Source organism: Pinus tabuliformis, chromosome 4_1 (genome assembly GCF_031772625.1).
Source record: "Pinus tabuliformis cultivar Carrire ecotype Pingquan chromosome 4_1, CPIR1, whole genome shotgun sequence".
NCBI classification, from domain to species: domain Eukaryota; kingdom Viridiplantae; phylum Streptophyta; class Pinopsida; order Pinales; family Pinaceae; genus Pinus; species Pinus tabuliformis.
Window position 1 is genome coordinate 67065765 of NC_142303.1, and position 15657 is coordinate 67081421.

The 15657-nt window shown below is 38.4% G+C and overlaps 1 protein-coding gene across 1 annotated transcript in view; it reads right to left on the reverse strand.

Moving 5' to 3' along the window:
• LEW3 (UDP-Glycosyltransferase superfamily protein) overlaps positions 1–10602 on the reverse strand; it is a 167230-nt gene extending 156628 nt beyond the window's left edge. Inside the window, exon 1 of the mRNA XM_089419204.1 lies at positions 9992–10602. Within this exon, the coding sequence (XP_089275330.1) occupies positions 9992–10291 (300 nt within the window). The 5' untranslated portion in view covers positions 10292–10602. The remainder of the gene's footprint in view (positions 1–9991) is intronic.
• Positions 10603–15657: the final 5055 nt, after the last annotated feature.

The window sequence follows — 15657 nt, forward strand, 5'->3', positions numbered from 1 at the left end:
GATTGAGGGGTCATGTAGCTATCTGGTGGGACGAGTTACAGACATCAAGAACGAAGAAAGGGAAGTCCAAGATCAAGCTATGGGACAAAATGGTAAGTAAAATGAAAGCCAAGTTTTTGCCTAAAGACTATCATTTGAATCTTTTTAAGCAATTACAAAATTTAAGGCAAAAATGAATGTTTGTTAAAGAATACACAGAAGAGTTTTGTAGATTGAGTATTAGAGCAGGGCATGTAGAGGATGATGTGGAAAAGATAGCTAGATATATCAATGGCTTAAGGTATGATATAGAAGATGAGATTAGCTTGTTAAGTCTGAAAACTGTTGAAGATGCCTATCAAGCAAGTTTGAAGGTAGAAGAGAAGATATTGAGGAAACAAAGTCAAAGGAATAGAGGAAAAAGCTCAGCAAGAGGTAGGGGAACTACCAGACCAAGGGACCACAGCATCAGCATGAAGCAGGGAGCTCAAGTAGCAGAACACCACAGAGGGGAGAATCTAACAGAGCAAGACTTGTGCCCAAAGGAAGAGGGCAAGGAAGATATGTTCGGTGTTATACATGTGGAGAATGGGGACATATGTCATGGGATTGTCCTCATAATAAACCAGCAAGTCAAAGGAATGCAAATGTGGCTGAGGCAAAGCCAGAACCACCTCGACTTATGGAGAAGGAAGAACCCCCTGAAAAAGGTGAATCACTGTTATTGAGAAGGACTTTGCTTAGGGCAGAGCCGGAGATTGGAGAACCAACAGAGAGGAAGAATTTGTTTAGAACTACCTGTAAATCAAAAGGTAAGTGTTGCAAAGTAATAATTGACAGTGGAAGCACTGACAATCTTGTTTCTACAGAGATGGTGGACAAGCTCGGACTAGCAAAGACCATGCACCCTACTCCTTACAAGGTATCATGGTTACAGAAGGGACATCAGATTATTGTGACTGAACAACGCAAGGTGGAGATACAAATTGGTACGTATAAAGATATGATATTATCTGATGTAATGCCCATGGATGTATGCCATGTATTGCTGGGAAGACCGTGGCAATTTGATCAAAAAGCTATTCATGATGGAAGGAGAAACACTTATACGCTGGAGAATGATGGAACTAAACATACATTGTTGCCATTGAAGGACGATGCTGACAAAGGAAAACCTGGAAGTAGTATTATGCTGATAAGTGGAGAGGAGCTACTGCAGGAAGTAGTGAAGAACGAGGAGCTACATTTTGCTATTGTGGGAAGACCAAAGGTAATTTTGACTTCCACAAACTTGGATGATTTCCTTGAAGAAGTTAAAATGTTGTTAGATGATTTTGCTGATATTATTGTGGATGAGTTGCCAAATGCATTGCCACCGATCAAGAGTATTAGTCATCATATTGACCTAATACCAAGAGCAAGTTTGCCAAATAAAGCAGCATACGGATTAACTCCTCAAGAGAACGCAGAAGTTGGAAGACAAGTGCAAAAACTGATGGATAAGGGGCTAATCAGAGAAAGTCTTAGTCCATGTGTTGTACCAATAGTACTCAGTGCAAAGAAAGGAGGAGAGTGGCGCATGTGCACAGATTCCAAAACCATCAACAAGATCACAATCAGGTATAGATTTCCTTTGCCACGCATGGATGATTTAATGGACTGTTTGAGTGGATCAAAATACTTTACTAAAATAGATTTGAAGAGTGGATATCATCAAATAAGAATCCGAGAAGGAGATGAGTGGAAGACTGCATTTAAAACAAATAGTGGGTTGTATGAGTGGTTAGTGATGCCTTTTGGACTCACTAATGCACCTAGCACATTCATGAGATTAATGAATGAAGTCTTGAAAGAGTATGCAGGCAAGTTTGTTATTGTTTATCTTGATGATATTCTAGTTTTTAGTAAAAGTAAAGAAGAACATTTAGAGCATCTTAAGTTGGTCCTAAGAACTCTGCAGAAAGAGAAACTACTGATAAATCTGAAGAAATGTAGTTTCATGAAGGAAGAACTGGTTTACTTGGGATTTGTAGTTTCTAAAGAAGGCTTGAAGATGGATCCAGAGAAAGTCCAAGCAATTTGGAACTGGCCTACTCCCAGAAATATATTTGAGGTAAGAAGCTTCCATGGTCTTGCAAGTTTTTACAAAAAGTTTATCAAAAGCTTTAGTCAGATTTATGCACCAATCCTTGAGACAATCAAAGAGATCAATCAGCCATTTAGATGGATAGAAGCAGTAGACAGAAACTTTAATTTACTGAAGAAGAAAATCACAGAAGAACCAATTTTGGCTTTACCTGATTTTGAGAAAGTCTTTCAAGTAGAAACAGATGCTAGTGGAGTTGCAGTTGGAGCAGTTCTGAGTCAGGAGCAAAGACCAATAGCATACTTCAGTGAGAAATTGAATGATGCAAAGAAGAAATATTCTTCTTATGATAAAGAGTTTTATGCTATTGTGCAGGCCTTAAAGAAATGGAGACATTATTTGTTGCCAAAGGAATTCATATTGTATTCAGACAATCATGCCTTACAGTTCATCAATAACCAGCCGAAGCTGAATCAAAAACATGCCAAGTGGGTAGAATTTCTGCAAAGCTTTACTTTTGTAATAAAGCACAAGAGTGGTACGTCAAATAAAGTAGCAGATGCATTGAGCAGGGTAAGTTTTAATATGCAAGAATTCAAAGTGGGTGTTGTAGGATTTGAGGAAATGATTGAAATGTACAAGGATGATGAAGATTTAAGAGATATCTACACAACAGTTCAGAATCCAATGAGTCATAACAGAAGTCAGTGGTTGGACTATCTCATTCAAGGAGGCCTATTGTTTAAAGCAACAAGTTGTGTATTCCCAAATGTTCCATGAGGGAAAACATTATAAAGGAGAAACATAGTGGAGGATTATCTGGTCACTTTGGACAAGATAAAACCTTTGCTTAGGTGAATGTTTTTTATTATTGGCCAAAAATGCAAACTGATGTTAAGAAGTTTGTTGAGAAATGCAGAATATGTCAGCATGCAAAAGGAAGGAGTTAGAATACAGGATTGTATTAGCCATTGCCAATCCCAGACCGACCATGGGATGCAGTTAGCATGGATTTTGTTCTGGGATTACCAAAAACCCAGTGAGGGAATGATTCTATTTATGTTGTAGTAGATAGATTTTCCCAAATAGCACATCATTGCATGTAAGAAGACTAGTGATGCAACACACATAGCTAATTTATTCTTTTCAAAAATTGTAAGATTACATGGATTGCCTGTAAGTATTGTGTTTAATAGGGATACAAAGTTTGTAAGACATTTTTGGAGAACTCTTTGGAAGAAACTGGGAGCTAACTTCAGTTTTAGTTCAGCATACCATCCTCAAACAGATAGACAGACTGAAGTAGTAAACAAGAGCTTGGGGAATATATTGAGGAGTTTAGCGTATCAAAATCCTAAGCAATGGGATTTATCACTAGCTCAGGCTAAGTTTGCTTATAATGATACTCCAAACCGGAGTACTGGAATGAATCCATTTCAGATTGTTTTTGGAATGAACCCAAGAGGTGTGTATGAGCTCAGGGATTTGAGTAAACAGAAGACCAGAAGTGCAAAAGCTGAAGAGTTTGCAGAACAAATGCAGACATTACAGGAAGAAGTCAAAGGCAAATTGCAGGAAAGCGGCAACAAATACAAACAAAGGGTAGACTTGAAAAGAAGAGAGAAAGAATTCCAAGTGGGAGACTTAGTGATGGTGCATTTAAGGAAAGAGAGATTTCCTACTAAAACTTACAACAAACTGAAAATGAAAAAGATAGGACCATGTAAAATTGTAAGAAAGTTTTCAGCTAATGCATATGAAATTGAGTTGCCAGAAGGGATTGGAATATCACCCATTTTTAATGTTGCATATTTGTATCCATACAAAGAGGCAGAGACAGAGCTACAGGAGGAAACTACAGGAGATGAAGTTCAAACAGTGAACTGGGAAGAACAAATGCCAAAGACAGCTAAGAAGGAAGTGGACACTGTTTTGGAGAAGAGAGTATCCAAAAGAACCAGAGGACAGACTTATTTCCAATATTTAGTCAAGTGGAAGGGACAGCGAGTGGAGGATGCTAGCTGGTTAACAACAGCAGAATTGCAGAAGTATGGAGTAAGTCCTGAAAGTTTGAAGGACAATTCTTTTCTTCCCCAGGGGTCTGATGCAAGAGCATCCAGACTTAGCCAGCAATGTGAAAGCTTGTTCACATGTTGTGGCTAAACAAAGTTGAAATTCATTGACCTGATGGGTCAAAAGGCAGTTTTACTGAGAGTGTTTGATCTCTCAAGAAATGAGTTGTATTTCATTATTCTAATAAGTTAGAAAATGTCTTATTTTAGACTAAAGGATGAGTTGTTAGCATAGGTGTGAGATAGAGCTAGGAATTAGAAGATTTGCTGTTAGATTTATTAAAAATAGGGATTGATTTGTTAGATATAGTTAGAGTGGTATCCGACTTACAAAAAGGAGGAAAAATGTAATGAAACGAGAGAGGATTGAGGAGTGGATTTAGTAGAGCGAGAGCAAGATAGTGTGGATTGTATGTTTGAGACAAAGATCTTTATTTTGTGTAATCAGGCCCAAGGCCGAGACTGTAATTTTGTTATGAATGAATTGATGTTGTGTGCATAATTATATATATGCAGCCTGTGGAGGTCCTCGAATGATAGTTTTCTTTGTATTTAGTTGATATTGATGCTTGCTCTGCTTTCCATGCTTTACAATAGATAAACGCTAAGTTAAAAAAGGAAACAGTGAGTTAAATACATCGTTTTGGTTCTGCAAGCGGAAAACCCAATATACACTAGAAATCGTCGCAAAACGCCTTCGGATTTAGAATCCGGACTTCAAATTTTATAGACAGAGGTTTTGAAAGTTATCGGGTCCGTGGAACCCAATCGCATCGCTTAAGTGGAGAGGAACAGCTTGTTGAATCGCCGATTTCCGACATTGCGATATAATCGGATCCGAAAAGTTATAGAGCAAGGTTTATAGTTTATCGGGTCCGCAAAGGGTCAACGCATCGACATATTGAAGCGCAAGGTGTCTAGCAGTTGGACTTTGCGACTTGCGATTGTGCAATTTAATCGCAACCGTTGGATCGCTGGACAAACGCACTACAGTGGATGGTTATCGGGTGCGTTGAAAGCCATAAGCGGTTTTAAGTGGATTCCATTGAGGAGGTGCGACGTAGCAAGGCAGAATAGAACGAAACCATATATCGGGCAGTTAAACCCCAATATATTGAACCACTCGAAACCTTTGACACCCGTCAAATCTCGCGGTTCCAGATCGACGGCCATCAGCACTCAGCGCATTGACTTTCGTGTACGGTAAGCGCGCCGATACAAAAAGGTAAAAATCAATGTTTTTGCGGGGTTTTTCAGTGTATTTCAGTTTAAAAGGAAAACAATCGAGTTTAGTTTAAAAGGGGATTCGCGGGGTGATTTTGGGGTTTTTGTGCATCCCGCTTCCGCGCTGCGTTAGGTTCCCCACAATGGGGTTTGTCCCTGGCTAGCGCCACACCTTGCCTCTTCTTGTCTTGGCTTGTCTTCTGTGATTTATGTTTATGTTATATCTGCAATTTACTTTAATGCTGATGTGATTGCTAATCTGGAAAAAATATTGAGCTAACTGTGAAAATTGAAATAAATTGCTCTAAGCATAGAACATACCTAAATTGAACACTTGGAGAACACACCGAGTTGATCAAGAATTCGATTTTCTAGGGCAGGGCTTGCTGAGGAAATCAAAAGAGTGATTAGAGTTACAGCTGAGAAGTAGTGAATGCAATAGCAGAGAGGCAGAGATAGCACTGGGAGCATCAGCGCAGAAGTCGGGAGAGGGTTGACGCAGAGCCAGCTATAGGCCATGCATAAGCAGCCAGAGGCCACGCAGAGGCAACCAGGAGCTACGCAGAGCCTGAGGAGTGATCAGAGTTGCAGCTGAGGGGCAATGAATGCAGTAGCAGAGAGGCAGAGATAGTACCGGGAGCATCAGCGTAGAAGCCGGGAGAGGGTTGACGCAGAACCAGCTAGAGGCCATGCAGAAGCAGCTAGAGGCCACGCAAAAGCAGCCAAGAGTTGCAGCTGAGGGGCAGTGAATGCAGTAGCAGAGAGACAGAGATAGTACCGGGAGCATCAGGGCAAAAGCCGGGAGAGGGTTGACGCAAAGCCAGCTAAAGGCCATGCAGAAGCAGCCAGAGGCCACGCATAGGCAACCAGGAGCTATGCAGAGCCTGAGGAGGGCCAGCGTGGGAGACACAAAGGCTCCAAAGGTTGACGCAAAGCCCCGAGAGGCTGACGTTGGGCCAAAGAGGCTGACGCAGACCCTAGAGGTTGACGCTAGGAGATTTTGTGGGGCAAATTAGGGCTGATATCTGTCTCCGACTGAGAGGTACTACTGCCGAGGGAATTCGCTGTTGGGTGAGCCATTTTTGGCACCCAGGGTGTATTATGAAACTGCTTAATAATAAAACCCTCAGATCGCTGCACCGGTTTTCCCGCATTGGGTTTTTTTCGGGGACATTAGTCCAAAAATAACGGTATCACTTGTGTGCTTGTTTTTCCTTCAGTTGATGATCTGTATGTGTTGAGACTGTACTTGTATTTATTTTCAGTATTTACATGGTAAATAACTTGTTAATTAACAGAACAAGTAGGAAGAAATAAATCAGAAAGTACAAGAAGGATTTCTAACAGATAGACTTAGAAATTCCAACAAAAGTAATAGCCCAAGCAATCAAGGAGGAAAAAACAATCAGCCAAACCTTGTTCTATCATGTAAAACAAGAAATAAATGAAGTGGATAAGTTGACTAAAAAAGCCACCGAAATTACAATGGGAGGACTAGAAAAGGATGGGGGTTTAGTATTACGCAACATCCCTAGTCGCTTGAATTATTTGGTTGTCATCATATCAATTACCCACATGGCTTCATATCAAGCAAATCAAGTAATCCATCACCATTGTTTTGGGACAAGAGCACTAGGGACTGCCACCACCCTATATTGCATGTGAACCATCACTCAACCCTAGGTTATTGGATGTTTAACATGGAAAGGCATAGACACAGTGGGATATTGTAGCATGGAGGAACTAGGATCAGCAACCAACTGGGCCCGCAGCCCTGGGTATCTGGATACCTGGCAAGTTGCGCAACAAGCTTTGGACGGTCTGTTTGGAATTTAGATTATTTGAATTTGTTAAGGGTGGTCTATAAATTCTGGTTCTAGCACTGGTCCCATGGCTCTAGTGACTCTCTGTGTAGATTCTTTGAGACTCTTCCGCAGCTCTTGCTCTGGGTAATCATCATGGGAGCTTTCTTTTTGAAACCAGTTTCCTGTCAGGATTTTAGTGTTGGCTATGTTTTGGAAATTTTCTTAGAAGAAGTCAGTAAGCCCTTTTCCAATCCACCTCAAGCTCACTTAAACAAAGGCTTTATGGTATAGATTGTGAAAAAAATTCAGTGCCGTTCTCTGTCATTCAAGTGAATTTCCAAGCCCCTGGAAGAACACTTCGTGCTTCTCTGGTTCAAGGTTTTATTGTTTGGCAACATGCCATAGTTTTGGATTTCTCTGTTTGTCCTGGAAACCATGTAACTCAAGGTATTCAGAGCACTGTTAGTATAAAGATATAGATTTGGAGTTTTGAGAATGGAACTAAGTAGGGAGGATTTTAGTATTCTGGGCTTAGCTTGCAGAACACTAACATTGAAGATCTAGATTCTGAAGCACTACGCCTACAAATAGATCTGAGGCCCTGTTTGTAGATGGACTATAGGTTAATATTAACTAAATCCATTAGTTTTTGTCAAAAAATATATTATTTGGGCATGTGTTTTCCTACGTGGCCGAAACACTTTTATCTAGTATTTAGTATTTACAGCAGTCCACTTGAATGCATAAATATAGATCATTATCCAACTTATCAGTTACCAATACTTATTTCGACCTCAATGTCTAATATGGATTGTTACAGGTCTGTTCTCATAGATAACCTTGCCCGATCAATTGTCTCAAGAAATATATGTTCAAAACGTATTAACATGGAATTCCAGATCATCAACAGAATCATAAAGAATCTACTATGAATGTGGTTCACTGACAAACATAAGCAGTGTTGTTTTCAAAGATGAAAATAAGATGGTAGTCTTAAAAATAGACTATTGGTTACTTTATAACCAATCAGATGCGTTCCAGCGGATTTTGTACGTGGCTTACTTTATCCTGAGGGTCCCACTTTTCTCCTAAACACGTTGGTCTCACGTTGACTTTCCCTTTTTAAACAGGCGCTTCACTCTACGTCGTTGATCTCCTCTCTCCAAATCTAATAGTCATCACTCACCTCGATCAACAAAACAATTCGGTGATCCTCCACCGTTGATCAAAGTGCACTTGATCCAACGGTTAACAGCGATATCGGGTGAGCCACTTACACGAGGATTACCCGCCCGATAAAGCGGTTTTCTCTCTCCACCCGAGTGCTACGTGTCGGTTGGTTAATGGAATCGGGTGACCACCCCGAATTACCACTTACCACTTTTCCTTCGCCCGATAACCCCATTCGCTGATAAAACCCGCTTTTCCAATACAACCCATGTGCATTAAATCAAACTTAAATAAAGCGCTTAATAAATGTTTTAGCGCTTAATTCCAAGATTACCCATTAACACTAAATGACCGCGATTAATGATAAACACAAACATTGAGATTTACAATTAAAGTGTGAAAACAGAGAAAATACCCGATTAAGTTTCAAAACGCAGATACACAGAGGTAAACGAGAGTTTGCACCAAGAATTAACACACAGATGCACACTGAATCAATTTCTTCAATATAATAGAAGTTACAAAGTCTTGGCCCTCTCGGCTCAATTATAGCAATTTATTTGACCTTTGTCTCAATCTCAAAACCCTATCTATCACTCAAACTCTCACCTCTCACTCAATTCTCAATCATCTCAGCTAATCCCTTTCCATTACATTTTCTTCTCTTTTATGAGTCAAATCCTATTCTAACTACACTAACAACTCGATCTCTATTTTAATCAATCTAACAATCAAATCTCTATTTTTAAGCTCTATTACACACCTATGCTAACAACTTATCCCTTAGTCTAAAATAATACAATTTTTTAATTATTACAATAATGAAGTAAAGATCATTTTCGAGAGATCCAACCCTCTACCAAAACTGACTTTTACTAACGTCAATGAAATTCAACTCATTTAGACACAACATGTGAACAAACCATCACATTGCTAGCTAAATCCCGTTGCTCCTACATCAAAAGGTTAATCGACAACTATGTTGCAAGAAATGGGAAATGAGAAACAAGGCGCAGCGTAAAAAAGTTATGGGGTAAGGAAAGGCGAACCCACCTCCGTACCTGTGTACCTTATGCACGTGAAGATTAAAAGTAACTAGTAGTGTATCAATGTAGTGTCAAGACGGAAACAGGAACCGGCACGGAACGATAGAGAGGTTTAGAGATAGTCATTTAAAGCATGATCTACGGGAAACGGGTAGCGCTAGAAGAAACGGGACAATAAGATTTTGGGGATAAGAATGTGAGTGTATATTATTCAGATAGAAATGATCAGTAATGCATGAACGTAGTGTCGAGATGGGAATGGGAGCTGGAACAGAACGAGAGAGAACAATTTTTCTGGTCAGATTTCCAGTAAAGTAGGTCTACAACAGAGTGATGAATGTGTGTGCGCCAAATATCTCTTAACGTCCTTTAAGACTACCCCGTATATGGGACATATTTTCTTGGAAACAGAATCGGAATTCATATCTAACCAGAATCTAATCAATAATTGAAAGTGGTGGGTTTTCAAGAGTTCGTTATTGTGGTTGAACAGCTCTGCTATGGAACTTCCTAGCTCACTCTAGGGTTTAGGGGCGATGCATTATTGTGTAAAGAAAATATCACTGGTTGTGCAAAATAATGAGAATTGATCAACTTGAAAGAGCTTACTTGTGGAGGAAACAGCAGCTTTACGCCGAATCTGTCTAGCGCTCGAGCTTCCAGGCTCTGGGGAGAGGCATCATCACCAGTGTAAATAACGCAGGTTAGATGCGGGGCTTCTTCCTGAATTGCCTTGACAGCGCACCAGAGAACCTTTTCACCACCGCCGCCATCATTTGTGTAGGGATGGAAGAAACCCACGGCCCTTTTCCTCTTCCTCTTCCCCATGATTACCATTAACCCAATGAAGCTAAGCATGCCATATATGATCATAAGAATCAATACAAACAACTGCATCATTATCCCCATTGTCTCGTCAGATTATTCCTTCAAATATTTCTGCAATTTCTCATGCCCGGCCCTGCAATTTCTTCAGATTAAAATCAAATATATTGACAGATTAAATACTCCATATCTTGGGTATGCCTCGATTCATCAAACCATCCCTCTCAACGTTTCTGCACGTTTATGCTGGCCTTCAAATTCGGAATCAGATAGAAATTCTGGCCATGAGAGCCGTCGCGGTTTCGATTCTATGGAATGTGATTTAGGCAGGCGTGCAAAGGCCTTAGAAAATAAAAATTAGCACATAATCATATTTGAGCGAATGTAAGGTAAAGAGTATGTATTTTTTATTAAGAGTTCATACGTTAATAAAATGGTTTTTATAAGTTTAAAATTCAGAAATCGTAGTGGTTTTATGGTTTTATAGATTTAGTAGTAAAATGGTTGTGTTTAATTAATTTAAGGGTTTTATTAAAATTAATTTTATAAATTTAGCGGTTAGATGGTTGTGTTTAATTAATTTAGGGGTTTTATTAGAATTAGTTTTTTTTAACCATATTTTAGATGAAGAATAGCTTTTTTTTTTTCCATATTTTCCATATCAATTATATTGAGGTTAATATGAAATTATTTGCTTTTGGTAAGTTGGGGGTTTAAGAGTTTTATATGATTGTCGTTTCCTTTCAAGTTATAGTGTTTTAAATGTGGAGGAAAGTTGTAGAAAAGTTAGAGAATGTGAATAGAAAAATAATAGTTATAATTTTCTTAAAAAATTTTAATAAATTTAGTTAGCTATTGATGGAGTTGGTGTTGTTTTGTTTATGATGTAATGTTATTATTTTTATACATAAGTTTTATTAGATAGAAGATTAAATAATAAAGTTTTAATTTTTTTTGTTATATAATTTTTTTCTTTATCTAAATTATTATATAATTTAAATTTATTCTAGATTTATTTTAATTCTAAATTTATTATGTGTTGAGAGGGATCTTTTTAAGAGTGTTAGCGTTCATCTTAACTCTAGACTTATTAAGTGCTTAGAGGGATCTACCAAATTTATAGTTAAATTAATTCCAATTGTTAGGAAGATGAAAAAGATGAATTTTTTTTTATGGATCTAGGTTGGTTTTTGATGGTATAAGAAATTCTGAGGTTTTGTCTTTCGAGTTGGTAGGAGAAAGAAAACTCTATTCCACATGCTTTTGGTATTTTAAAACCACCATATTCGATATTTTTAAAACCAACTTGGATCCATCTTAACTCTAGATCTATCAAGCACTGAGAGGGATCAAATTTCTCAAGTTGTGAACCTTTCCTCAAAATTTTGCACTCAAAAAGAGGTTTACACCTCGAGAGAATAATCCATCTTGTCACTTGACAGATTCGGAGTTAAGATGGATCTAGGCTGGAACTCTTTAAAAGGATCTAGAAAATGATCAAAAATTTATTGATAATGAATTATCAACCTCTGTGAACGGGATCAACATACTCTGTGAATTCCAAAAGACACAACAAAGCCTCCCAGTGTCTAAAATACTAACATAGATCAAAGTTGGTTGGTTTCTTAGAGTTAAGATGTTAGAGGAGGCTATTGTTGATTGCGCAAACATTACAATGAAAGGAGCAATGCCTTTTTTAAGGCCATTTAGGTTGTCAACGACCTCATGGGCCCCCACATGATAAGAGACTCTATACTCGTCTCTAAAGATATATTACATCAAGAGCTAGAGGTTATTAAGACTTCAATGGGTTCCAAATTCACAACTTGACCAATTTCCTGGTGTTATGAGAAATAGGGAGGCTACAATATTAATGTGATTTATCCTTTACTTGATAATTGCTTGTGAATATGTTTCTCTATTTTTATTATTGTTTGTTATGTTTCTTCATCAAACAATTATCAAAAACCATACATCATGAAGATTACAGAAAATAATAGACATGAGATATACACTTTAAGTCAGGTCAAAACCCCTCTAAGGGGAAAACCAAGAAAATTCTTCTCTTCTTATAGAATCAGATCAAATGAGAAATCCAAGACCAAAAACCAATCTCTCCACAAGCACCAAGCCAACCCTCTATTGCATCTTCAGAAGCTCGGAAAGCATGTCTTCATTTTGACAATGTTTCCACGGGAATACAGTCCTATTATTTCTTCATTAGTCCTCAAGAAACTTGCATCACCTTCCATAAGAAATTTTCATCTTTCCATGATTATTCCATAGAGAAACTCGCATCTCCAGCCTCAGTAGACTCGCATCTTTTTCCACAAAATCACAAGAAAAATCTTGTTCAAATGGACGAGCACGCTTGCCAATATATAGTTGTCTATGTGTTGGAAGAGTCACGTCTCTTGGGTTGGCCAGCTTGAACATCTAGAGGGTCGACTTGGTCTTAAGGAGACAATTTAATTCAAACTAATTTTTGTTTTCTTTTACAAATAGTCCAAATGGGACTTTGACTCGTGACCATTTTTTTTCTTATTGACTCAATAAACCTAGGGGCATGAAATGCATCCCTTGTCTAGAAAAATAATACGAATTTCTTTTTATTCTTTTTTATTTTTACAAAATACATTTAAATACAGTTATGAAGACTAAACTTAGTTACATTCTCTAACACTCCCTCTTAACTAGGGAGGTGTTCATAATTGTACAATCGGTACAAGGATGCTCTCAAATTGAAATATTCTCATAAGAAGAGTCAAATTGATAAGCATTAACTAACAAGCATTATCTCTCCACTAGATGAGAGCACAATGTTGGGAGGCTTTATGTGAGACACCACACTACCTCTTAACATGCATGCCCCATTCAAATTTTCATTAGGTATGTCCTTCAAAGAATATTCTTATCTTGGATTCCCAATTCTCAAAGAATATCAGTCCTCTTCGAACACTCTTGTCTTGGATACGCTATCCAATCCTCAAAGAGTGTCGGTTCATGGGGCTACTTCTTATCTTGGATTCTTAATCCTCAAGGAGTACCAGTCCCAGATGCTTATCCAATCCTCCATTCTCCCTCCCAGTGCCTTCACTAGACATATGGTTGTTAGTTGTGGCCTATTGCATGACACATGGAGAATATGGTGTCCATCGTCACTCCCTCTCAACCAGGGAGGAGATCCTTACTTCTTCTCAACCAAGGATATAAAACTCATTCCCTCTTGATCGGGCAATAGATCCTTGCTCCCTCTCAGCTAGGGAGACACAACCATAAGTCCAAGCTTGTTTCATACTTCACCAATATATCAACTACTTATTCGTATCTTCAATAGTAGTTGCAAGGCTCCTCCTTTCATTTGCATCATCCTATCATACCTGAGTTTCAATTTTCAGAATGTCAAACATTCCATCATACTTCATGACAGGGTTTCATGGCTCCTAGCATCATTACATCATATCAAACCATGAGTTTCCTGGGTCTTGACAACCTTTTATGCAACATTGTCATCAACTAGATCATCCATTTATCTTTAAGGAGCCAAACTTTTCACGGCTGCTAGCACACGCCATTTTACAAGGTTCTGCCTCATATTCATTAATGAGTCACATCAACTTTTCAAACATTAGTTCTGCTCAATTTTGTCATAAAAAATGTTGTTCTTCAAGTCCATGTGCTATGAAATCAAACAATTGTTTGTATAATGTCATTAAGCAAACTTTCCTTTCAGCGTCTTCACATGATTTTGCAATATGTCCTCCTAGGGAGAAAAGTCATTTCCAAACATATCATCAATATCAGAGTTACTAGATCATAATTATCTCTTAGTCAAGGCATCATGTCAAATTCCTGATACTTGCTCCCTCTAAAGTCAACATTCATTTGCATGTTCTAACTTTATATTTCAACAAGCTTCGAGATTGTTGGTACAACAACATCAGAACTCTTCATCTTCTTAAGGACACTGCCCTGGATCAGTCATCATCTCTCAAGATTCTTTGGACCTTCTACCATACTTCAATCAATGAGTCCTAGAATCACAACAACCAATTGTTAGTAATGACCTTTTAGACTAAGAGCTTGCTTGTCTTACTTTAAAGAGTGTTCATTCTTTCACTTCTACTTTCTTGTAGTCATCAAATCAATTTATTTGATATGATCTTCTTCTTTCACATCATGATCTATTGGATAAAAAATATGCTCAAAAATTAAAGTTGTCGGAATGGATCGAAAATGGAACAGCTGGATAGATCTTGTCATTTTGAATCCAATACAATTCATTTCGAAGAAAACAGACATTATATGCTCCCGGAAGTGAGTTATGTTTGTTTGTGGAAACAACTAAATTTAAAAAAAAGGCAGTGTGCAAGCTGCCCATTCAGCAGTTTGTACAACTGACTAGGCTTGATGACTTGGCAGGGTGACTGGGCTCCATGGGCCAATCTCAAGGCATTATTTCAATGGTTGGATGATGGGTTGTGTTGGCAAATTTTCATTGGTCTTGATGTGGACCAACCACAGGTTGCCACATGGCCCAACTAGAGGCTGCCACGTGGCACCTCGGTGGCCACTAAAAACTTTTGGCAAGTAGTATTAACCTCCACAGGGTTCGAACCTTGAACCATTCTCCAACTAATCTCTGCCATCACCATTGCATTATTGGTAGACCTTACTTAAAGGACCCACTAAATATGTGTTTAAACTTTATGTTAGGCGGAGATATAGGTAAGGGGACCAGGGCTTAGCCCCGGTCCCCCCAATTAAAAACACATTTTTCGGGGCGACAGACATTTTTCAGGGCGGCGAGTTTGCAAATTTTTTTTGGGGTGGCAAGTTTGCAGATCAGATCTATATGTTCTAGGGCAATATTTGTAGAATCTAATTGTAGATCTGAGTTCTTTGTGAAAAAATACCCAATTTCAAAAAAAAAAATTGGTTGAATCGGAGTACGGATGAGGGAGATATCGCTGATTTAAAATCAGCTCTTTTTCATAAATTTTTGTGAAGGCGGGACAGCGGCAGTGCGAATCTAAAATTCCAGTGCCTAGATCGGAATTCGATGAAGATGTACAAATTTGATGGCTCGAATCCAGAAATATGGTTAGAACAAATGGAACAATATTTCACTCTGAATCACATCGTAGATGATGAAACTAAACTATGTGTGGCAAACCTTTACTTGGACCAAGAAAGATGGCAATGGTGGCAGGGGAATTCTAAATGCTATCCAAGGACAATTACTTGGCAGATGTTCACAATATCCATTTATGACCACTTTGACCATAAATCTAATTTTTTGGGTCCTCTTACTAAGCTCAAGCAGATAGGCACACAACCTAGCAAAGATTTTATTTTTACAGGAAAGAAGGAAACTAAGAAACCTAAAGGGTTATTTTCTGCTGGTATCTCCTTATTGCAGGTTCATGGATTGATTCAGGAGCAGAAGA